This window comes from Ailuropoda melanoleuca, chromosome 6 (genome assembly GCF_002007445.2).
Source record: "Ailuropoda melanoleuca isolate Jingjing chromosome 6, ASM200744v2, whole genome shotgun sequence".
Lineage (NCBI taxonomy): Eukaryota > Metazoa > Chordata > Mammalia > Carnivora > Ursidae > Ailuropoda > Ailuropoda melanoleuca.
The window spans coordinates 124623626-124647794 of record NC_048223.1 but is presented as its reverse complement, the minus strand read 5'-3'; the positions used below and the strand labels follow the sequence as shown (position 1 = coordinate 124647794).

At 43.1% G+C, this 24169-nt stretch overlaps 1 protein-coding gene across 2 annotated transcripts in view; it reads left to right on the top strand.

Annotated features, from left to right (window-relative positions):
- ADAM12 (ADAM metallopeptidase domain 12) overlaps nt 1-24169 on the top strand; it is a 326152-nt gene that overhangs the window by 82855 nt on the left and 219128 nt on the right. For both annotated transcript variants that reach the window (XM_034663422.1, XM_034663423.1), the window contains exon 3: nt 18283-18356. In XM_034663422.1, the coding sequence (XP_034519313.1) occupies nt 18283-18356 (74 nt within the window). The remainder of the gene's footprint in view (nt 1-18282; nt 18357-24169) is intronic.

The window sequence follows — 24169 nt, the reverse complement described above, 5'->3', positions numbered from 1 at the left end:
TCTTTTGCCAATTTTGGAAAATGCCTCATTATAATTTATTGAAATATTGCTTCCACTGTGTTTTCTCTTGTCTCATTTTCTGTGCCTCTGATTACACATGCATGGACCATTCACCAGATCCTATAGGTCTCCTTAGCTCTTTTCTAAATTCTTCATCCTTTTGTCTCTATGCTTTAGTCCTGCATATTTTCTTCTGACCTATTTTCCACTCTACCATTTCTCTCTTCAGCTGTGTTAAAACTGCTATGGAACCTTTTCATTGAATTGTATTTTCCAGTTCTAGAATATCCAGGAAGTTCTAGTTCTCTCCTGAACGTTTTGTCTTTTAACTTCCTGAACATATTAAGCATAATCATTTTAATGTCTGTTTCTGTTGGCTCTATCAACTGAATCTCCTATAGATCAGTTTCTATTGCCTGTTGTTTCTCCTGATTTTCAGTGTCCTCTTCTTGGTGTCCACTTACACCTGGTTATTTTCTGAGTGTCAGACATTGTGTATGAGATGTGTAAAAATAGTTTGAGACACTGTATATGGCTCATGTCTAAGCTGGGGCACTCAAGATCAGGGACTGGGCTGGTTTCAGTTTCTGTGAGGACTAGTCTACCTCTCATTCACCTTTTCTCCTAGACTATAGCATTTCAAAATCCCAACCCAAAGTCCAGAGTCAGAGGGGTTTATCAGTATCACCTTTTATTAGACTCTGATTTCCAGTTTTTGTCCCCTTCATGCTGTGAATCCAGTGGAAGTTCTGCTCAAGTTTCAGACCCTCAGCTGCCTCTTTAAATAGCTGCAGATGTCATAAATAGAAAAGTTAACCTTTACTTCTGTTATCACACTATGGGTTTCCTTTTCTACCTGAGTCATGGTCCTGTAATTCTTACATATTTTGGAAACTCTGTGTTGTCTTTAAATAGAACTTTTATATATTTTGCCCACCTTCTCTAGTTGTTTTCAGTGGGATGATGTGTCCAAATTATTCAGAACGTCATCACCAGAAGCAGAATTTCCCCCATTCTCGTTCCAGCAACTTAATGACTTCATAATATCATGTCCTGTGGTTCCTGGGCTGCTTTTGCAATATTCCCCTGGGGTAAACACATAAGTATTTTCTGACTTTTCAATATGAACTATGCTAAGTGTCTTTCTGCTTTTATCTGTGCATACTTTTCTGGTTATTTCATTTAGATTAATTCTTAAGAGTAGAATTATTGAATTCAATATATGTACATTTAAAGGAGTATTATAACTATTTCCAGATTGCTCCATGGAAGGCTGTACCAATTTACACTTGTACCAGCTGTGCATGAAAGTGCCCATTTCTTGGCACTTCACCAACCCTGGAATATCAAACTTTAATAAGCCTGGCAGAGCACCAAGTAGCTACCAGGTTAGGCAAAAGAGTTATGGCTTTTAAAGTTCTCAATAATTTGAAACTATGGATCAAAACTCATAAAATAAATCAATAAGTAAAATAACAAGGACTGCAGTTAAAAAAATTAGCACTTCTAGGATGAGGGATCTAGTGCAAGAACAGTTGATAGGACAAAGAGAGTGGGGACAAAGTAAATGAAAAGCTAATGCAGTCCTGGGTCAAATTTATAGACCTTGCAGGTAAAGATCAAGGAGGATAGGGAATCTCACTGAACTCCTAATTAGGTGACTTATATCTAATCTATTACAACCATGGCTGCATTTTAAGAACCCAGTTCACTTGACATGATTCCAGACTAAAGTCCCACAATGGTGACTGGTCTATAACCAAACCAGGGAGAAAACAGTGGAAGGAGCAGGGGTATGTAGTTCCTGCAAAAGATGTATTTGGGGGAGGGGCTGATAACTTTGCACGACTTTGAAAATGTAGTTCTTTTCAATAGGATATTCAAAATTAAGGAAGAAGAAGTTACCTGCCAAGCATTTTATTTTCAAAAATGTTTTGGCACATATTTCCTGAGGGTTCTCACAAACAGGAATGGATATGAGCCTGCTGTTCTCTCCAGCCACTGCCTTTCACGAGACCTACCTGCCAGGACTTTTGTTTATAGCAGACACACTGTGTAGATGCATGATTTAACCACACAGCGTGTGTATGTTTCCCTGTTTTCCAGTGCTTTACCACTATGGTTTCTTTTTAGCTTTTATTGTTAGATGAAAAGAGACTGGCTTGCCTTCTGTCCACTCCACATTCCATGGTTTGGTTTGGTTTTTCTTTACAAACAACACCTTTCTGGAAAGGCCAAAAAAAAAAAAAAAGTGCAGGTGGAATGAAGGTGGGAGCTTGTGTATGTTTTTTTGTCAGGAGGGAAAGAGTCCCCTAGAATTATTGAGAAGGGACTCATTAACCTTTCTTTTCCTAGTAGATAGCTGTGATTGATCATTTGGATAAGATTCTTGTGAATAATTCTTTTTTTCAACAATTCCAGTGGAAGAACGAAAATAAATATGTCTGTATTTGTATTTTTGTGGTAAGATGTCATGGTTTGTGACAAAATGGAAACTACATTGTAAGAATGGGGACGTTTTGCTGCATTGGGAGGCAAAAATATATTTTTAGACCAAAGAAACAGAGGTACGATCAGTACGAATGGCAGTGTGGTGTAATCCTTGTTGTCAGTCACATTAAGTGTTTCCCGTGTGCTGACCCTGTCCAGCTATGGACATAAACCATGCCACTTAATCCTCCCAGCTGGTATTATTATGATTTACAAGCAAGGAAGCAAGCTCAGAGAGGCTAACTATGACTAAGTCACAGAGGTAGTCAGTCATGGGTCTTGGACTTGACCTCAGGTCTGTGTGATCCTAGTTTACCTGGGGAGGTGAGGAGACTATAATGAAAAAGTGAGTTCTAGTTCAGAGGGAAGCTGTTGGTGGGCTTACCTGGCTACTTCCTCTTACCGTCCACTACACACAGATTTTCTGTTTATAAAAATGAGCAGGGAAACCTTTAACTTAAACCTGACGACCATGCAGCAATTTACATCTCCCCATTTCAGTGCACCTACGCCTAAGATCTTGTTTTACAATTAAGAAATATATAGACATACACAATTTTGTTTATACAAAATTTCTTCTAACTAGTAACTCATCTGAAACCTTTTCTGAACTATTTTCTTTAAAATTATTACAAATAAGAGATTTTTCGGCAGGACTTCAGATATCCCTGTATGACAATCTGTCTCTAGAAAATAGGGGGATTTTGGCTTTCCTGGGCTAAAAATCTTTTGGGTCAGTCATAAATTATTCATACCTATGCGCTACGTCTGTCTAGCTGACTTGTCTTCTTTTTTCTCTTTCACTTTTGTCAGGTCAACATTACTTAGTTTTAATGTCCAGTTAAGTTGATTATTGGTCCAGTTTTGCATAGTTGTTATAAGGTTGTTGATAAGAAGGTAGCCACTCTTTCCTCCTCCCACAGGACCTGGAGGGAGCCAAGTGCACTCCTAGCTGTCCTCCCAAACGCAAAGCCATGGCCAACCCCAGTGATGCAAATGACAGCACTGACTGTGAACTCCATTTTTCATATTCATTTGAAGGCAGCCAGTATTGTCCTGGTACAGTTTCCACAGTGACCCTTTCAATGCTGCCTTGTTTACACTCTTAGGTTTGGTTTAAGATGGGCTACAGGAGGCCCAAAATAGGCTAAGGATTTGGTGATCATGCACGTGTGATGCTTCCAGCCTCGTTCCCGTCAAGGACCAGGTTTTCTATTCTGGTGCGAAAATAGTGTGTATCAAGGTTGAATTTAAATATCTCACTCTGTCAACACAGCATCAACAACAAAATAGCCAATATATTCATTTGTTCAGCAAAATACGATATTTTAATAAACTTAAGCTTTGTAGCAAAGGTCAAGATTGGTTAGCAGGGTAGACAGCCTGTACTGAAGGTGCATAAATATCTGATGAAGGAGTAAGCAATATTTTTTAATGTATTGATCAAGGTAATCAAATAAGCATTAGTTTTGTACTTTGTATGTTCAGGAAGGCAGCGCTCAAGGCTTCTTGATGGGTTCTCAGAGTTGGCTCAGGCTTCAAGGAGCTTACAGCTCGGTGAGCATAAAGCCAGGGACAGAAACAACTGTACCCCAGGCAGAATGCGGGTGTGTAGTCTCAAGGGTAGAGAAGAGGGTTCTACCTGAGCCTCTAGGGAGAGCTTGGAAGGTCAGGAGCACCTCAGGGACCCTAGGGGACGGGGCAGAGTTCAGGAAGTAGACGGGAAGGCAAGAGAAGAAAAGGCGGGCTCATCCAGTCCTCCCATGCATTCTCACAACCATCCTACTTCTGTGCTCATCCTATCTAACTTTAGACCAGAGATTCAGGTGAACTCGAATGCCACCAGGGGCCAGGCAGGTGTTATGAACAAATGAGGCCGGCCAGGCATAAGGTGGTAGATTACCTCTGCCCTGAGGCCTCTGTGGACAGACACACTAGGACACGGTGGGGCTGGGAGAACGGGCACAGTCTCTTCTGTTTGAGCCAGTTGTCACCACCTCTATGCAAGCCCAGGGTTGCGATTTTCCCCCTATTTTTCCCCCTCCGAGAAGCTTCATGTCCAGATTTGTCTGTGAATTTTCCTGTTAGATGTTAGCAACTAAATCAAATTGACAGCACTTGGGGCCAAAGCATCGAGAGTTGCAGGGTGAGGGGACCTCACAAATGGCCCCCCTGTGAAAACACACTTTTCTAGCACAGTGGGGTTGCAAACGTGGTGCCCACATGGGCAGAGTCAGCATCACCTGGGAACTTGCTAGAATTGCAAAAGCCTGGGCTTCATCCCAGATCTGCTGAGTAAGAAACTCTGGGACGGGCCGACAGTCGGCTTCAACGAGCCCTCCAGGTGGCTTTGGGGCTCACTCAGGTTCGAGAATGTTTTTCTACATTTTTTATTGGCTGGAAAAAAAAAACAAGAGAATAATAATATTTTATGATACATAAAATTATATGAAGTTCAAATTTTAGTTTCCATCAATAAGGTTTTACCGGCACATGGCCATGCTCGTTCACGTACCTTTTGTTTCTGGCCGTGTCTGCGCTGCAACAGCAGAGTCAAGGCGTCATGGTGGGGACCATACTGCCCATCGAGCTTAAAGTCTTTCTTTAAAATATGGATTCTTTATTATCTGGCCCTTTCTGGAAAATGTTTGTCAGTCTGCTCCGGCACAGTGACTGGGGGTAGAGGTGATGCAGTTTTGGAATTCAGGTGAGGTTCCGTGGGGTGGAGTCCAGAGCCGAGGACCAAGAGAGAATTCTTGACACGTTTTTGGTGCACAATGGTGGTTTATGAAAGCACAGGGATGGGACCCGGGGGCAGAAAGAGCTGCTGCCCCAGGGTTGTGAAGGGTGGCTGATTATATACCATGGGGTTGGGAGAGGTAAGGAAAAAGGGAGGTTTTGAGATAGAATTTTGATTTGTTAAAGAAGACGCACAGGATACTAGAGACCTTGCCATTGTCAAGTTAAGGTGGATTACCCCTCTAGTGAGGCATTAACATGAAGATAGTTGGGAGAGTCCTGGAGGAACATTACACTCTGCCCGTTTCTGTTATCGGTGGATGGGCTGCAGGTTATAAGGACATTTAATTGTATTTACCTTCCCTTCTGGAAGCTAGGTTATTGATAGAAATGCTTTGTTCTTGTAGATTGCTTAATTTGTAAACTGAGAGAGACTCAGGTCTTGCAGGATTGTGGTCTCTATAGGTTAAGTATTTGTTTTTTCTTTCCTTAGCTTTAGGGCAGCCAGGAGTGCCTGGAGGAATGTCACATATATGGGGGGGGGATGTGTTGTGGGGTGTCAACTTCTGCTTTGTCCTCAGCTTGCCTTCTGTTCCCTCATCAGACGGAGGGTGGGTGGACTCGGGAGTCAGGGATGCTGAGGAACCCAGGATGTCACACTCAGGATGGAGGAGAGAAGTATAATTGAGTCCTGCAGCCATAGAGCAGCCAGAGAATAATGTGGACCATGGGCTGTTGAGAGAGTGGCCAGAGCAAAGGTGGTTGGGGACCACCCAGTAGGCACAGAGATGCGTGGGGGGAAGGGGGAGAAGCCCAGAGCTGGGCCAGTAGTTCAACATAGGACCAAGAGGAAGGGAGTCAGAGGGTGATGTGCATGTGGCCTTTTGAGGATGATGATGACAACAGGGATAAGAAGGGGGGGCATCACAGTGATGAGGGAACAGAAGGCAAGCTGAGGACAAAGCAGAAACTGATGGCCCACAACCCCCCCACCCCCATGGGATGTATGTATGTATGTGACATTCCTCAGGCACGCCTGGNGAACGGGCACAGTCTCTTCTGTTTGAGCCAGTTGTCACCACCTCTATGCAAGCCCAGGGTTGCAATTTTCCCCCTATTTTTCCCCCTCCAAGAAGCTTCATGTCCAGATTTGTCTGTGAATTTTCCTGTTAGATGTTAGCAACTAAATCAAATTGACAGCACTTGGGGCCAAAGCATCGAGAGTTGCAGGGTGAGGGGACCTCACAAATGGCCCCCCTGTGAAAACACACTTTTCTAGCACAGTGGGGTTGCAAACGTGGTGCCCACATGGGCAGAGTCAGCATCACCTGGGAACTTGCTAGAATTGCAAAAGCCTGGGCTTCATCCCAGATCTGCTGAGTAAGAAACTCTGGGACGGGCCGACAGTCGGCTTCAACGAGCCCTCCAGGTGGCTTTGGGGCTCACTCAGGTTCGAGAATGTTTTTCTACATTTTTTATTGGCTGGAAAAAAAAAACAAGAGAATAATAATATTTTATGATACATAAAATTATATGAAGTTCAAATTTTAGTTTCCATCAATAAGGTTTTACCGGCACATGGCCATGCTCGTTCACGTACCTTTTGTTTCTGGCCGTGTCTGCGCTGCAACAGCAGAGTCAAGGCGTCATGGTGGGGACCATACTGCCCATCGAGCTTAAAGTCTTTCTTTAAAATATGGATTCTTTATTATCTGGCCCTTTCTGGAAAATGTTTGTCAGTCTGCTCCGGCACAGTGACTGGGGGTAGAGGTGATGCAGTTTTGGAATTCAGGTGAGGTTCCGTGGGGTGGAGTCCAGAGCCGAGGACCAAGAGAGAATTCTTGACACGTTTTTGGTGCACAATGGTGGTTTATGAAAGCACAGGGATGGGACCCGGGGGCAGAAAGAGCTGCTGCCCCAGGGTTGTGAAGGGTGGCTGATTATATACCATGGGGTTGGGAGAGGTAAGGAAAAAGGGAGGTTTTGAGATAGAATTTTGATTTGTTAAAGAAGACGCACAGGATACTAGAGACCTTGCCATTGTCAAGTTAAGGTGGATTACCCCTCTAGTGAGGCATTAACATGAAGATAGTTGGGAGAGTCCTGGAGGAACATTACACTCTGCCCGTTTCTGTTATCGGTGGATGGGCTGCAGGTTATAAGGACATTTAATTGTATTTACCTTCCCTTCTGGAAGCTAGGTTATTGATAGAAATGCTTTGTTCTTGTAGATTGCTTAATTTGTAAACTGAGAGAGACTCAGGTCTTGCAGGATTGTGGTCTCTATAGGTTAAGTATTTGTTTTTTCTTTCCTTAGCTTTAGGGCAGCCAGGAGTGCCTGGAGGAATGTCACATATATGGGGGGGGGGATGTGTTGTGGGGTGTCAACTTCTGCTTTGTCCTCAGCTTGCCTTCTGTTCCCTCATCAGACGGAGGGTGGGTGGACTCGGGAGTCAGGGATGCTGAGGAACCCAGGATGTCACACTCAGGATGGAGGAGAGAAGTATAATTGAGTCCTGCTGCCATAGAGCAGCCAGAGAATAATGTGGACCATGGGCTGTTGAGAGAGTGGCCAGAGCAAAGGTGGTTGGGGACCACCCAGTAGGCACAGAGATGCGTGGGGGGAAGGGGGAGAAGCCCAGAGCTGGGCCAGTAGTTCAACATAGGACCAAGAGGAAGGGAGTCAGAGGGTGATGTGCATGTGGCCTTTTGAGGATGATGATGACAACAGGGATAAGAAGGGGGGGCATCACAGTGATGAGGGAACAGAAGGCAAGCTGAGGACAAAGCAGAAACTGATGGCCCGCAACCCCCCCACCCCCATGGGATGTATGTATGTATGTGACATTCCTCAGGCACGCCTGGCTGCCCTAAAGGACAAAGAAACAGTTAACCTATAGAGACCACAATCCTGCAAGACTTGAGTCTCCCTCAGTTTACAAATGTTTTCACAATCTACAAGAACAAAGCATTTCTATCAATAACCTAGCTTCCAGAAGGAAATGTAAATATAATTAAATGTCTTTATAATCTGCAGCCTCCAGGAAATTCCCAACCATCTTCATGTTAATGCCTTACTAGAGGGGTAAACAACCTTAACTTGAGGATGGCAAGGCCTCTGGTATCCTGTGAGTCTTCTTTGACATATGAAAGTACTTTCTCAACCTCCCTTTTTCCTTACCTCCCCCAACCCCATAGCATATAATCAGCCACCCCTCACAACCTGGGGCAGCAGCTCTTTCTGCCTATGGGTCCTGTCCCCGAGCTCTAATAAACCACCATTTTGCACCAAAGACGTCTCAAGAACTCTTTCTTGGTCGTTGGCTCCGGACTCCACCCCACCGAACCTCACCTGTATCCCACAACCCCATCAACAGGCTGAAGAATGCACTTGGGAGAATGCACTTGGCAGGGGAGAGGTGAGATGTGAGTGGGTTTTAACCTGCACGTTAGACTTACTGGTAAGATCTCTGTTGGACGTGGCTTGTGGGGGATTTGCAACCCATTTGGACTCAAGAGAGAGGTCGGAGCTAGGGATTTGGAATCGGGAATCTTCAACATAGAGGACAAAGTCGGCCCTAAGTGTTACTAGATTTATGACTGGTCGGTTTCAGTAATATTTTAACAGGAAGAGAGTTGGACTCAAATTTTCCTTCAGCAAAAGTGTACCAATTGAGGACCTCTGTCCCAGAATGGATCTGGGTTGAAGATGGAAAATTATATCCTCCAGAGGTGTGAAGTCCTTCTAGCCCAGGGAAGGGAGGTTCATGTGGTGGCTGCCGGGGCCACTTGAGTCCCTGGGTTGCTCTTCTTGAGTCTCGGTTGCCCGGCTGGACCATCCTGGCCCACAGCCCGTGCTCCGCCGTCCTTCTCCTGACTGGGAGAAGCTTCTGCTGCTCCTATTTCCTCCTAATCCTGACGCCCAAATGCCCCAAGAACCAGCGAGACAGGCAAGCGATAGGCAAAGCTGGTGAGAGTCACACTCCAATTTCTCTCTGAAGTTGTGAAATGCAAGTTCTCCTAGATCTCTGTGTGGCTTCTAGGGTGAGTTTTCATGGAGCACTTAGAGCGTGTTTTATTTAAAAAATTAGCAATTAGCTATAATTCTGTTTGTAATAGAAAAACTTGTTTGCGTTGGGCTTTCTTTAGTACACAATGACTTGGCAGTGCCTCTGATCGATAGCAGGATTACTTTTTAAAGGGCTTATTATATTCTGCTAATGCTTATTTGAAAGAGATTACAGCGATGCTTTATAAATGGCCCTCAGTCAACATGTGAATGGGATATTCTCTCTGGAAGACAGCTTGCGCGCAAACAAACTAGCAACTTAAGCTATTAACTTCCTCTGACTGACAGTTTTGAAATGGTGTTGTAGAAAAATATGGTGCATGAATGTTTCCAGACATCGAATTAGTTAGATGAATGAACTTTGAATTGAAAACCAAGCATTCCAGTTAATAAACACCGTGCCTGTTATTTTACGGCTGTGTCTTTCAAGAAGAGACAAGTCATTCTGAAAAGCAGTGCTCTGTGTTACTTTCCAGTATTATGTCCCTGATATCAGTAAGCAAATCTTAAAAAGTACTTCCTTTAGAATATTTCACATCAAAATGAAGGGCATTCGCTGTCTTGTGCAGCATCACCGTGGGTCTCGCAGAATCTTGCATCCCTTCTATGGTACTGATCATACAGGTATAAGATCTTCCCACGTGGAGCTGGCACAGTACCTGGCTCATAATTAGGCCCCCAATTAATGACTGTATGATAGTTCTTTTTGAAAACTTGTTAGCTTAAAAAACCTTATTTAGGGCGCCTGGGTGGCTCAGTCAGTTAAGCGTCAGCCTTTGGCTCAGGTCATGATCCCAGGGTCCTGGGATCGAGTCCCACATCAGGCTCTTTGCTCAGCAGAGAGCCTGCTTCTCCCTCTCCAGCTCCCCCTGCTTGTGTTCTCTCTCTCTTTCTCTGTCAAATACATAAATAAAATCTAAAAAAAAGAAACACCAAAAAACCTTATTTAGATCTAAATACAAAAGACCTAAAAGGTTGCATTTTGGGTAAACGGCAATAAATAGTAAGTGATGGGGCATTTGTCACGTTCGCTCTGTGAAGGAACAGTCTCACTTGTGATTGGATTTCTAGAACAGACCTGCATTTTCAGTTTGTCACACATGATGGTTTCCCAACAGACAATTTCCCATTTGAATCTCATAGCCATCTCTCCTGATTATATCAGTTCCCTGTTGCTGCTGTGACAAACGACCACAGCTTGAGGGGCTCAGAACAGTCCCCACTGGCTCGCTGTCAGTTCTGATGACTGAAGTCCGGTGGGTTGGTTGTGTTCTCTGCTTCGGAGCTCACCAGGCTAGCATAAGGTGTTCATGGACTGCTGTTTTTGGTGGAGACATGGGGGGAGGCTCTGTTTCTGGCTCACCTGAGGTGCTGACGGAATCCTGCTCTTTGAGGCCGTGGGGCCGGGTCCCGGTGTCCCCACTGGCTGTAATCTGACGGCCATTGCCGGCTTCTAGAGGCCACTGTGTGTTGCGTCTCTCTGACCCCAGCCCTGAAAGGTGCTGTGCTTTTAAGGAGCCTCATCATTACCTTGGGTCCATCCAAATCATCCAGGATAATCGCACTTTTTCAAAGTCCTGCCCTTAATTGTACGAGTAAAGTCCCCTTTTCCAAGTAAGGTCACATGTTTGCAGGTTCCAGGGATGAGGACCTCTTTGAGGCCCCATTTTTCTGCTGACCACACTGATAGACTGAACAGTACAATGATCCCTGTTTTCCCAGTGAGGAAACTGAGGCCCAGCGGAGTGGTCAAAGGTGAGTTTCAGCAGCCTGATCTCGGCACCATGTCACCTCCCAGTCTTGCCCCCTGAGCCACCATGTCACCATGCATCCAGGGTATGGTCCCCACGCCTGGGACAATTAATAACCAGTGAGTTATTACCAGCAAACAAGTCTTCCTCAAATCCCTCCCACTCTGACTTTGCTCAGCACCCACCCTCATCTTGACATGGCTCTGATTTCTGATTCTCCCTACCCGCCATCCTGTCAGTCTGCTGTCTATTTCACATTGATTTATACTTTATCACCTGCCCTCCTCCTCCTGCCACCCGCTCCATACCCCTCTGCCCTGATTTGGATTCTTTATCACTAAGGTCCAAAGAAACTGAGCACGAGGAGCAGGAGAGTACTAGGAACTAGACATTTTTGTCAGTCCCAAGTATAAATGTAAAGAATTTAGCTTCTAGCAAGCCCTACGCACCCTCCTTAAAGGAACAGAATACAAGTCATAGTCAAAGGTCCAGTTCCTTGTTCAGTGTAAAGGGATCCTCTGTATGGCACTTAGGTCCATAAGGGACATCAGCCTCCAGGGGCGAGGCAGGCAGCCCATCGGGATCAGAGGAACAGACCGTAGGCTTCTGCCTGGGGACAGCTCCAACTGGGGAGGACAGTCCAGATGTCCCTTTTATACCTTCTAACTTGACGTTAATGGCTTTGGGGTTTATTCGCTACCCCTCGGACCGCGTTCCTTCCGCCACCTCTGACAGCCTCTGTCCCTGTTTCCAGGTGCTCCTGTTCTGGGTGTTGGAAGCAGAATATGGAACAAGGCTGAAAAATTCCCCTCCCCTGCAAAGTTTCTATTTTACTAGGTGATACACAGTCAACAAGTGAAATAAACACACCAATAAATGATCACAAATGAGGAAATCTAGGAAGGATGGGAACTGGGTGTGGGAGAGCAGAGCCCCACCGAGACGGCCCCCGCTTCTCTGAGGCAGCGATGTCCAGCCTAAGACCTGGCAGTGGAGCCCAGGGAGGACCTCCGTGTGGAGGATCAGCAGGTGGCAAGGCCTGGAAGCTGGCTGGAGCCTGGCCAGCTCAATGGTGTTCTAGAAGCCTGGTGAGCAGAGGCCAGACCCTTTATGGTATGAAGGCCATGGTTTTATTCTAAGTACAATGGGCCGCCACTGAAGGGTTTTAAGAGAGAGCATTGTCGCTGGGCTCGCTCTGGGGGAGAGCTAGCATTGATTTTCCCCAGCTTCCTCTTTAGAATGGATGGAGGGTCCATAAAGTAAAAAATGAATTTTAGATGCGTTAAGTTTGAGAAACCTGCATCGTAGGGTTTTCCAGATTGCTTTCTGTTAAGTCATGTTGTCACTGTCCTCTTACAATGCAGTAGTGAGCTGCAGGAGGGGACAGATGACCGTGTCTGCTTCAGAATCAGCCATGGTCCTCAGCCAGAGAACACAGTGCATGGGGGACTAGGAACCTGTCGCATGCAGAGGCACACGGGGGAGATTTGCAACATGTCAATGAATAAATAAGGCTTTTCAGATGTTTTGGCTATAGCTACAGTAATCTAAAATGAAAATCAAAAATGTCTGCTGCAAATTTAAGCATTAGTGATCACTCCAGCAGCCACAGTATAAAGAACTTGAACTACGAGCATCACGCATGCCGGTGGCGGTGAGGTTGGTGAGTTTTGTCGTGGGAAGGGAGAAGCAGGCTGAAAATCTGTCAACCCGTCATGTCACACAAATTCCTTAAGGAGAGTCTGTACTAAAGATAATCCAACATTTTAACCCACAGAAACCTTAAAAATGACATTACCTATATTTCAAAAGCCGTTTTTACCTGAGATTAATACGTGCCATTCTGCATATTTTAACAAGGTGTTTGTTAAGGTCAGTTTCCATCAGAAAAAAAAATTATCGATGACTCATGAATAAACATTATTATCATTTATGTAGTAAGTAAGAGGCCCCAAGCCAGGGCCACCCCATTATGGCACTGCAATGCCTTCACTCCTCCCTGTGCTATCCTGCAGTTAATTCAATTGTACCCTCTCTCAGTTCCACGGTGTGCATATCTTCCCGGCTGTGGAACTAGCCCACTAATATGAAAGTGGTAATCAAGATTGCCTCTAAATATTCATAGCAATAAATGACTCCCTTGTGCCCCATGAATGCCAAGGCTGTAGTCGGAAGCATTTATTTAGTGCTGGAGAGGGATCTAGTTATTTCAGAGTCCCTCGAATGCAGTATTTTAATATTGTTGTTCTGTTTGAAAAATTAGATCCCTCTGAGCTTCCAGTATCAACGGTTGAGACGAGTGAGTTTGGGTCAGAACTGACCATCATCTTTGAAAGGGTGACCCTAGAAGCCAGGATGGGAGTGAACTCGGCTATTGACCCTACATCGTATTTTCTTTCCTGTAGTTCCCTTCCTTCTGATGGCTTGCTGCCACCATATTTCAACTTCAGGATCTGGTTCCGATTTTTTCTAAGTTGCTGAAAATTGGCTGTTTTTTAAGGACAGGGAAACACCAAGGAGATGATACTTTGTATGATCCCATCCATCAGCGAGCCCTTGGGGGCATCCCTGCCTCCATGAAAAGCTACATGTGTTGACTAGAGATAGTTTGTACCACCGTGGGTGAACTAATTTAAATTCAAGTTTGGGGGAGCTCCCAATGACACAGATTAAAGAGAGGCAGCACCATGTGGAAGAAACTCTAGCTAATTAATAAATCGCTTTTAAACATCTGTTCATACTTCCAGGTAAGTGGAATGTGCTGGGCAGACCACTGTGGTTGACCTCAGGGAGCCCAGGGCAATTGAGGGTCTCAGAGATGGGGGGTGGGGTCCTGCCTGGAGCCTTACTTTGCAGAACTGCCTGAGCACACCCTCTGGGGGAGGCTGCCCGCATAGTTTCCATGAGGAATTTTCTAGAAGAGAGGCCTCAGAAGAAACCAACCCTGCTGACCCCTTGATCTTCGACTTCTAGCTTCCAGAACTGTGCAAAAATAAATTTCTGTTGGTTAAGCTACCCAGCCTGTGGTATTTGGTTATGGCAGCCTTAGCAAACTAATACCAGGGCTTCTAAGATTCTGGTAATATTTTGATTTCTCAGCTGAGTGGTAGGTACCTTAAGCGTCCCACTTTTGATTTCAGCTCAGGTCATAATCTCGGGGTCTTGAGATTGAGCCCCACGTCGTTGGGCTCTGTATTCAGTGGGGAGTTTGCTTGAGAGTCTCTCTCTTTCACCCTCTGACCCTCTCCCCCAATGATAAATAAAATAAATCTTTAAAAAAATTAAAAATAAAATTGTAGTGATACATTTTGTATACTCTTTTTTGGGTATACTTTTCCCAATTAAAAAAGTAGAATTATAATGATGCCACAGCACTTCCTGCCTATTGATTAGCACTGAATGGATTCATTCAGCAAATGCAGTTCTTTAAGCATTCAATAAAAGACACCATTCCATTAAGGTAATCAATATATCATGCTTAAGAAAAGGAATGCTATATTTAACCAGCACTAGTTCATTATCTCCAATGTATAAAAATCAAAAGAAAATGGAATGAATACATGCTTTTAACCTGAGCAATCTAATGCAATTAGTGGTTTTGAATGAAAATAGCTCTCTGTTCTTTTTCCTCATTGATTTCTCCTGTACCATTAAATCCCAACTAAAATATACAGATAAAATCTTTTTTGCCTCCCTAGGGAAAAATGTATTCATTTGAAAGATGTTGACATTGGAATGTTATAACAGGTCCTGTAGGGACTTCCTGTGACATTAGTACAAATGGTAATGTTTAAACTAGCTAAACCCGGGTGGGGGAGGGGGGTACTGCAAATATTTTATTGTTATTCACAAATATAACTGTCAGGATTCATCTTTAAAATGTGATACATGTTTCAATATCTTAGGCAAAGACAACTTATAATTAAAGTAAGTTATTTACACATACACATATATAAAACACATTCAAGTATACATACATATACATACACTGGGCACATCTTGATGAAATATTGAGACATATTTTCTAATATTTTATTGTAAACTTAATTAATAATCCCATTTTTCTAAGAAATCAGTAAGTACAAGTGGCAAACCCTGGAGAGTACATTCTATGTGTATTTGTGATTAAATCTCAGTGTCAGAAAATATAGGCAAATTTAGGCAAAAGTCCCTGTGACAGACTCAAAAGCCAATCCAGGATGTATAAGCACTTTTATGCACTCTTTTAAAATTTAAAGACATAATGTGTATTTAATGTTGCATAGGATGGGAATAGTAATATTAATTTTAAAAGTTCAGCAAACACTCAGAAACCCATAAAATTCTTATAAACATCAGATAGTGTTAAAATATGTCAATTACGGTGTGTGGTTTTTACAAGATTGCTAGATGTTTGTGTCGTCATTTGCTAGAATGAGTCTATACAAAACAAGATCTGTTTAAACCCAGAAAATATAGATAAGCGTTTCATTTATATGGAAATTTACCAGTTTCACTCTCAAGCTTAAGTAACTCCTTAAAAAATAATATCACTCATCAGTTAAAATTGAGAAGAGCTTTCTTAATGTGCGCTTAAAAAAACCACTTGGGTTTGCACCTAATTATATCCCCTGAAGGCACCAATATTTAAAATAGTCTATTACTCAGACAGCAATTGGGTGATGCAAATTTTAGGTTTTTATTACTGACTCAGAGATGCTCAATGAAGATGGAAATGTCTGTGAACTTTCTGGGAAGGTAGGAACGTTGTCACTGTGCTCTGTCCGACCGGGGCCGCGACTAGCCACATCTTGCTATCGAGTCTGAAATGTGCCCAGTGAGACTGATAAACTGATTTTTAAATTTTATTTCAATTCATTTAAGTGTAAATTCATATGTGGCTAATGGCTACCATATTCAACAACAGAAACTATCCAGATGGGCAAAGGACAGCCCTGAAAATAAGTAGTGTTTCACCCTTGATGATGCTGTCCCAGCCCTATGGCACGAGTGCATGCACGTTTTAACCTTTTCTCAACACTCACGTGACCTTCTGTTGTTAGGGTTTTTGTTTAAATTGTGTTTCATTTGAACTAATGTTGGATGTCAGAGCTTACAGTTCATCTTCTCTTCTAACATGGTAACGTGTGGTTAGTTGAGCCCTAGTATAGGTGAAATGCCAAGTTGTAAGGAAAGTCTCCTGAACTCTGTAGTTATGACAGTGCCTCTTAACACCAGAATATTAGAACACTACGTACAAACGTCTTATTTTCATTACATAAGTGTAAAACTGCAAGAACTTCCAGGGCAAAGGCAGGGCAAAGCCACCGGTGAAGTCGGCAGCACTGATCTCCTGCGGCGATGACGTTTGAGCAGGGCTGAGCCGCCACGTGCAGCTCTGCTGCAGCGCCGACAGCTGGGAGTGGGGCGCCCTTGCGTTTGTGGTGCCCACTTCACGTGATGACCAGCTCTCCTCTACTTTGCTCCTTTTAAGCCCCTAAGAAACCTCAGTTCCTGCCCTGGGCTTTGATGGCATTTGGCCCTGCTTTAGGTAGACTGCATCATTTTGCATTAACCCCTCCTTTGCCCTTAACGTGTTGCCCGGAGCGTCAGGCAGCACTGCCAGTCTCCCTCCTGAGTGCTGGGGGACTGTCTTAGCAGGTCATCAGAATGCAAATGCAGCATTCGTTTTTCGTAATTACTAAATAAATAAATAACTACTAAAAATCAACATCGAAAATTTTAAATTCTCCTTGTGAGAACTGTCCCGTGAATACATAGAACCGCCATTTGACACATGCTGGTCTGGATAAGGAGGGGCTGGAAGTGACTGTTCCAGCGTCACTAGGGTTACACAGCAGGGAAGGGGGCAGAGGGAGGCTTCACAGAATACCTTTGAGTTGGCAAGTAGATTTTTGACTTGGGTAAGGACTCTGATTGGGCTCAAAGGTAGGAGTGTGGTGCACATGACCACCCGGGGTTAGTGGGAAGGGAACCTGGGGTAAGGGTGTGAGTTAAGGGACACTGGCACGCAGGTGCATTCTCAGGGCAGGGCAAGAAGCTCATTGGGATTTCCGGGGCAGAACAGTATAGTTGCCTGCTCCCCGCTGACAGGTGGGCATACATGAGCTGGGTTCCCTGGAGCCCAGAGGAAGAGGAGGATGTCTGCCTCGTGAGAAGGAGAAGAGATTGGTAGAGACATTTGCCCTATTCATTAATTCCTTCATTCACCAAATATTAATTGGGCTTCTATTATTTGGCGCCTTTGTGGACATAATAAGCAGGCGGCCCACAAATCAACTTAACTGAGTTACTACAAGTAGAAAGGGAGTTCTTCCTTCTACAAGAAAGGAAAGGACAGGGGACTGGAAGACAACGTGCCTGGGAAGAGGGGCACTCAATGAGATTGAGCAGCAAGGTAAGGTTTCCTTGACTTACTGACATTAAAGCTGGTACTGAGTGGAGGAGCTGGAGGGGAAGCATTCCAGGCAGAGGGAACAGCCTGTGCAAAGATCAGCACTACAGAGGAGCTCAGTGCATTTGAAGAACCTGGAGGCCAGCGTGAGTGAGGAGGAGAGCCGTACTGGTACCGCCGGCACGTTGAAGAGTTGGCATCGTAGCACTGGACGCCAGTGCAGTCTCCTTGGAAGTGGAGTTGGGTTGATGAGGAGCTATTTTTGAAGATAAGCTTCTGCCATTGAAGAACGAATGGGAGGAAAGGAAAGGTAGAGATGGAGAGACCCAGGTAGAAGGGCTTTGCGGTAATCCCGATCCGAGGTGACTGCGCTTTGAACTGGAGTGAGGTGGCGGGCTGTAAGATGTAACAGGAGCTGCATTTTGGAGAACAGCACTGCGAGACCTTTTTATGGATTTAGAGGAGCTGGAGAGGGAGAAGGTTTCAGGCAAGACTTCACATTTCTGACATGAGCAGTTGGGGAAGTGAAGGTGCCCTTTATAGAGACAAGGAAACTGAGGAAGGAGTTCACTGTGGGAGGGGGCAGTAGTCAAGAAGGATCTCAGGGGTATGTGGCCAAAGGAAAGGGGCACAGGCCACATTTGTATCATCGAACGGTGGTAGTACATCTTCCAGACTCTAGTCCTGGTTGACCTGGTCTCCTCTACTTGGGATCTCAGAATGGTCCAAGAAGAAAATGTATTTTTCTCTCCCTCTGTTGAATATGCCTTCAGAACATTCAAATGTTGGCAAGTCAATGTGAAATGTGTTTCAGCTGATTTCTCTTATTTATCTTTCAGAATCATCCAAAAGTGTTGAAGTTTCGAATACAACTGGAAAGCAAAGAACTGATCATACATCTGGAAAGAAACGAGTAAGTCACATTAATTCTAGTGTGCTGTACCATGGGAGAGATTTAGGAGTTGTGGGTTCAAAGTGCTGTGTAATTTATGTTGGCATTTAGAGAAACAGAATGAAATGCATGGATTCATAATCCCAATTTGGATCTGAGGCTGGAATTAACTTGAAAAAATGAAGTGGAAAAATGAAGAATTTTATCACTCTAAAAAAAAAGGTTTGTAAATCAGCAGGTTTTTCTCATAGTTCTGATGTTTCTCTTTTGCAGAGCCTGATTTGTCAAGGATAGATTTTAAGCATCTTCTGTTCAAATAATAGTGTTCCATAATTAGTTGACTTTTGGCAATTCCTGGCTTATATAAGGAGAAATAGCTTCAAATGAATAGAACCTCTTTTTTCCTTGAAAAATACCAATGGTTTATTTATCTTTCAGAGCCTGTCTCCAGTGGTACAAAGTATTTATTTTATCTTTTCATTTAAAAATTTGACCTTTTTTTTTGCAAAATTATATAAATTTCCAAAAATGGTATTATATTTTTTTCCTGGAGCAGATGGATATTATTACATATTTTGTATGACTTCCCAGTAGAAAACTGTCTGTTTCAAGGCATAAGTAACACAAGCCCTATTCTTGTCATCCTTTATATCCTGGCTAGCCCCCTGGGATCCTTAGACCCAGAGGATGCTGTACTATTCTATTTGATTAGTACCAGCAAAGAGCTGTGTGCTTGTAATAAGTAATATGTATTTAAAGATGTAAACGAAGTTAGCACGTCCTGCTTGATCCAAAACGGGAGTTTTTATCTTCTAGAACTGCTGGTTCCTGTTCCTCACCCATCAGTGAGAGGCTGACTTTTTGCTGATGTGATCATGTAGATAAGAGAGCTTCACTGAACTGAGTTCTGCCCGAGAGAGATATCATAAAAACCTGACTCTGTCTCCATGTGAACAAGTCAGATCACTTATGGTACCAGTGCTTTGATTTGAGGGTCCCAAGCAGGTCAGATCAATGAGATCGTCATGACCAATTCTCACATTCAGTATCTAACACCAGGGCCAACAGCAATTAAAAAAAAAAAACAGATCCGTATAAATTTATAAATATTTACATTTAAAAACAAATACACTTAAGAATATATGTAAAACGGGATAACAACCTGCCTCTTCATATATCTTGTAGGTTTAGCTCTCGCCATTAAATGGATTAAAAACATTTGTAAGCAATAAATGATGTGTTTTTAGCCTTCCTCATGACTCGATGGTCTTAAAGTAGAGGTTCAGGCATACATCTTTTTTTTTTATATTATGTTAATCACCATACAGTACATCTTGAATGAACAGAGAGCTGAACAGAAACCTCTATGTTGCCTTTGATATGTCTCTCTTAGCCAAGCAAATATGTTCATGCTTTTTTTTTTCATGTGAGAATACGGTAGGACGTTTTAATTTTTGTAAATTGCTGTTTGTATGTGGTTTTGAAATATCTCAATGGATGGAGCTTAGGTATACCCTGAAAGATCCAAAGGGANTATCTCAATGGATGGAGCTTAGGTATACCCTGAAAGATCCAAAGGGAATGAGGCTTCTGATGGAGATACATGTCCTTAATGGGGTTTTAGGATTGCTGCTGGATTTGGGCAACTGGTCCTTTCGTCAGAGTGTTGGGGGATGTGGTGAACAGCAGGAGTGGTGTCCATTCCAGACCCCCAGGTGGTAGTAGGACGGCAGGTAGAGGAGCGGAAATCAACTTAATAAAAAACTTAATCTATTTGTTTTTACTCTGAAAGGAATACATGTCCAATGCAGAAAATTGAAAATTGTAGGGGGAAAGAAAAGATCAAAGAGGCAAAAGAAAATGCAATTACCAAACACAATCCTGAGGAATATTTTAGTGGTTGTCCGAGGATATGTTTTCCTTATAAATATGCTTTGCTTTTTTTGTCTTCCTAGTGGGTATTGTGGTCTGTGCACAATTTGATAACCTGCTTCTTCGTTTAGCTTTATAATGGACATACTTTTCCAGAGAGAAATGCAGCTCTTAGTGCCCTTCTGGTTCTCGGAGTCTGTGAAGTGGTTCAGTAGCCTCATTCACGGCTCTTTTTGAGAATGGTTTCCTGTCTACTAAGGCAGATAGTATAACACACAATGGCTATTCGACAGTGGCTAATTTGTATAAAAGAACATTTAAAAAGGCGCCTTAATTTGCTCACTTCCAATTCTGGGCTTTTCACAAAATAATCTCAAAATCAGAAAAGTTGAAAACATAAAACTATCTCTTCTTGATTTATATCTCTCTTGCCAACCTCACTGTCAGCCTACATGTTAGAAATTAAATGGAGAGTGTTTGATGTGACCCTATGACATTCTATGGCTTTATTTTTATTATACTAGTTATACCAGTTACAGAGATTCTGCCCTGATAAAAATGACATTTTCCTACTTAGAGCATGCCAATATTACTATTTTAATGTTGTACTCTCTCCAAATACTTCAGCATAGTATTTTTTTGAAAAAAATTGCCTGTCTATTCCAAATGGACTTCACTTTTGAGACCGTGACTACCAAAAATCTGTAATTTTGTAGGTAGAGTGAAATGCTTGTATGCCACCAGCTCTTGATGCTGTTGGACACAAAATATAATCCATTGTCCTGTAGAAAGTAGGATTTTTAATTCCTATAGCCTTTGGCCCAATAGATCCAATTAGAGAATTTATCCAAATGAAGCTCGAAGAACTCAAATGTTCAAGCAAGGTAAATGTGACTATTTAACCAGCAGAGTAGAGAGTCTGGCCAACCAGAAGGTAACCTGTCAGTGCCCTGCATCATACCTATGGGCTGCGTATCAGCCCTGCGTTCAGGGATGTTCACTACAGGGTAGTTTACCGAAATCGATAGGAGATCGATTAAATTATGACCTAGCCACAAAATAGAGCTCTATGTAGCAATTAAAGGCAATGAGGGGGATCTTCATTGTTGTAGGAAGCATTCATGATATAATCCATGTAAACAGCATATTAGATAATATTGTACATGGTATTCAGTTTTGATTTTAAAATACCACACGTACATGTATTTCTGACTAGTAAGATTATGGAAGACATTTACTTTATTCATGTTTTACAACAAGAAAATATTACTATTAATATTAGGAAAACTTTTTACCCTGGAGGAAAAAAATCTGTAAAAACTTAAAAATTGTCAAAGAACGATATTGGAGTATTTATTATTCATAAAAAGGAATTGTGTTTTAGAAGGACTTCCAGCAACATTCAAAGGGCTAAAAAGCTCTGCACATTGAATATTGGGTCTTTAAATATCCAGAAATCTGTTTTAATTAAAAACTTGCTTGGAAATCATAAGTAAAATAAAGGTGGCGTCAGTGCCTTAAATCATAAGAGCCATAATCCAAAGCTAATGCTGAAAGAGGGTCACCTAATTAACCCTGCTCAAAAACTCATCACATACACCAATTCTTCATGAAGGAGGATGAAGTTTGTGTTAAATAGTTGTTTCAGGGAATCTCTTCTGTTTGCCTCCTAGCGTCCCTAATTTGTGCAAAGATCGGATGCTGTTCACTTAAAACCTGTGTTTGTATAGCCATAATTGAATGTTTAAAGAAACTCAAAGCTTCCCTGGAGAAGCATTTTTCACAGTGTTGCTGTCTGCCTACGGAACTGCAGGGACCACTTTATGACTTCCATAACTCTCCTGGGTCCCCGTGGGCTCTCAGACCATCCCTCAAACAGGTGCTCTCTGCAACTGCATCTTTGATCAAAATGCTTTATTAGACAGGCTGGCCAGCTTAGACATCCGTTTTTCCAGTTTAGGATAATTAGAAGTGATGGCGGTAGATCACACTCCCTTCATCTCCCAGACCTACCAAGCTTTCTGTTTTTGAGCCTTGGCCCATCCCTGACAGAAGGCAGGTGCCGGGGGCAGTCCGTGGCCCACGGAATTTATATTTGCCCCGTCTGTGCACTAGAAGAACTCTGGCATTGGCTTTTATTCCAGCTGGAATAATTCCAGACATCTCTGAAGGGACAGATCCAATTAATGTTCACTCAAACAGTAGCAGAAAGGACATTTTAAATTGGTCAAACATGGGTGTAAATATCTGGGAAGGTGTTTATTTGACAGCATCTCTCAGAGCATCATGATGCGGGAGGATGAAAGGTAGCTGGTGCAGAGATAGCATTGGATAGGTTAGTAGTCAGCCGAATAACTACCCAGAGGATATGGATCTATTGTTCGTGTTGACCCAAACTGTGCTGGACAGCTAGATTGAGATGTAGTCCATGGCCCTGGGGCTGTGTACAAGGCCTCGTCATGGCCCACAATTTCCAGAGCCATCTTTATGAAGATGTAAAAGGTGCATTGATCACACTTCTTGGCAACGCGAATCTGGAGGGGGGTAACTGCTCTGCATGACAGGATCTGGATTATAGGGATTTCAGCAGTGTGGATCAATGGGCCAAAACTAACAAGACGAGGTTTCATGGGGATAAATGTAAAGTCCTATGCTTGGTTTAACAAAAATAAACGTTGTCAGTTCAGAAGGAAATTTCCTCGTAGTTCTCATGAATGGAACCCACAGACTCAACATGAGCCCTTGAGGCAGTGTGTCTGCTAAGGTGACTGCCACCAGCATGTGTGCACGGGTGCCCATGGTCCTAAAGCGGAGTGGCTGTCGTCCTGCTGTGCAGTGACCCCATCGGGCGATATCCAGAACGTCCCCCCTGTGCTGCTCCACACACGATCTTGGAGAGCATCTTGCCACAGTTCTCCTTCCACCATTGAACTTCCCTTCCCTCCCCCACCAACTAAAGATGTTCTTAAGGCCAGGGCCAGGGTCTCAACTTTCCTTCCACCCACTTCCACGGGGTCTAGCTGGTCGTAGGCACTCAATGAGCACTTACCACATGAGAGAATGATGGAATGTGGACAGCCTGGACCAAGCCAGAAGTGAGTCACCAGGAGGCTGAAGGTCTCCCTTGGGTGGTGTAAGACACTAATTATTCAAGGAGAAAGCTTCTGGAAAAGACACAGGGTTTGGAGTCAAGAAATCAGACTTTGAAACCCAGCTTTGCTTCCAACAATAAAACTGCTTACATTCTCTGTTTTCTCGTCTGCAAGAAGGAATAAAAGTCTATGGATAGTCAGTGCTGAAAGTTTCGAGCTGGTATTATTTTTGATGGTCAGGTTTGAATGACGCAGTGACCTATTCCTATGGTCCCAGTGATATTTATTATTTCACCGAAGCACACGCTTGGCTTCACTGAAACTATGTTCTGTTTCAAACTTCNCAAACTTTCTAAATTAGTGGAGATCAGATTATGCATAATCTTTGCCCATGAGTCTTGAAAATGGCCAAAGAGCCTGATTCTGTCAAGAGCTGGAAAGGATTAACAGTCCTTTGGGTTCCTATTGCTGCAACAGTATTAATTTCACAATACTGACATCTTCAGGGATTAAAAATTTTTAAGTTTTTGTGTATAGAGTGCTACTTTTTTTCATTTCTACTCTTGCAGAGGAAGTCAAGCCTGCCTGTTAGAATCTCTAGCTTTAATTTGTCAAGTGGTTCTAATTATTGACTGAACTAGCAAGGAAAAAAGCCACATCTCAGAAATGCCGTCTATTTCATGGTTTTGTCTCTCAGCTTCTCTTCTACCATCCATGTTAATTCAAATGATTAGTAATAAATTAATCAGTAATAATTCTTTATTCTTTATTCACTTAGCCATTTGTTCACACATATTTATTTAATACCAGATTCTTGTGGTCGGCACTGGAGATAGAGAAAACAAGGTCAAATCCTTGTCCTCTTGGAGG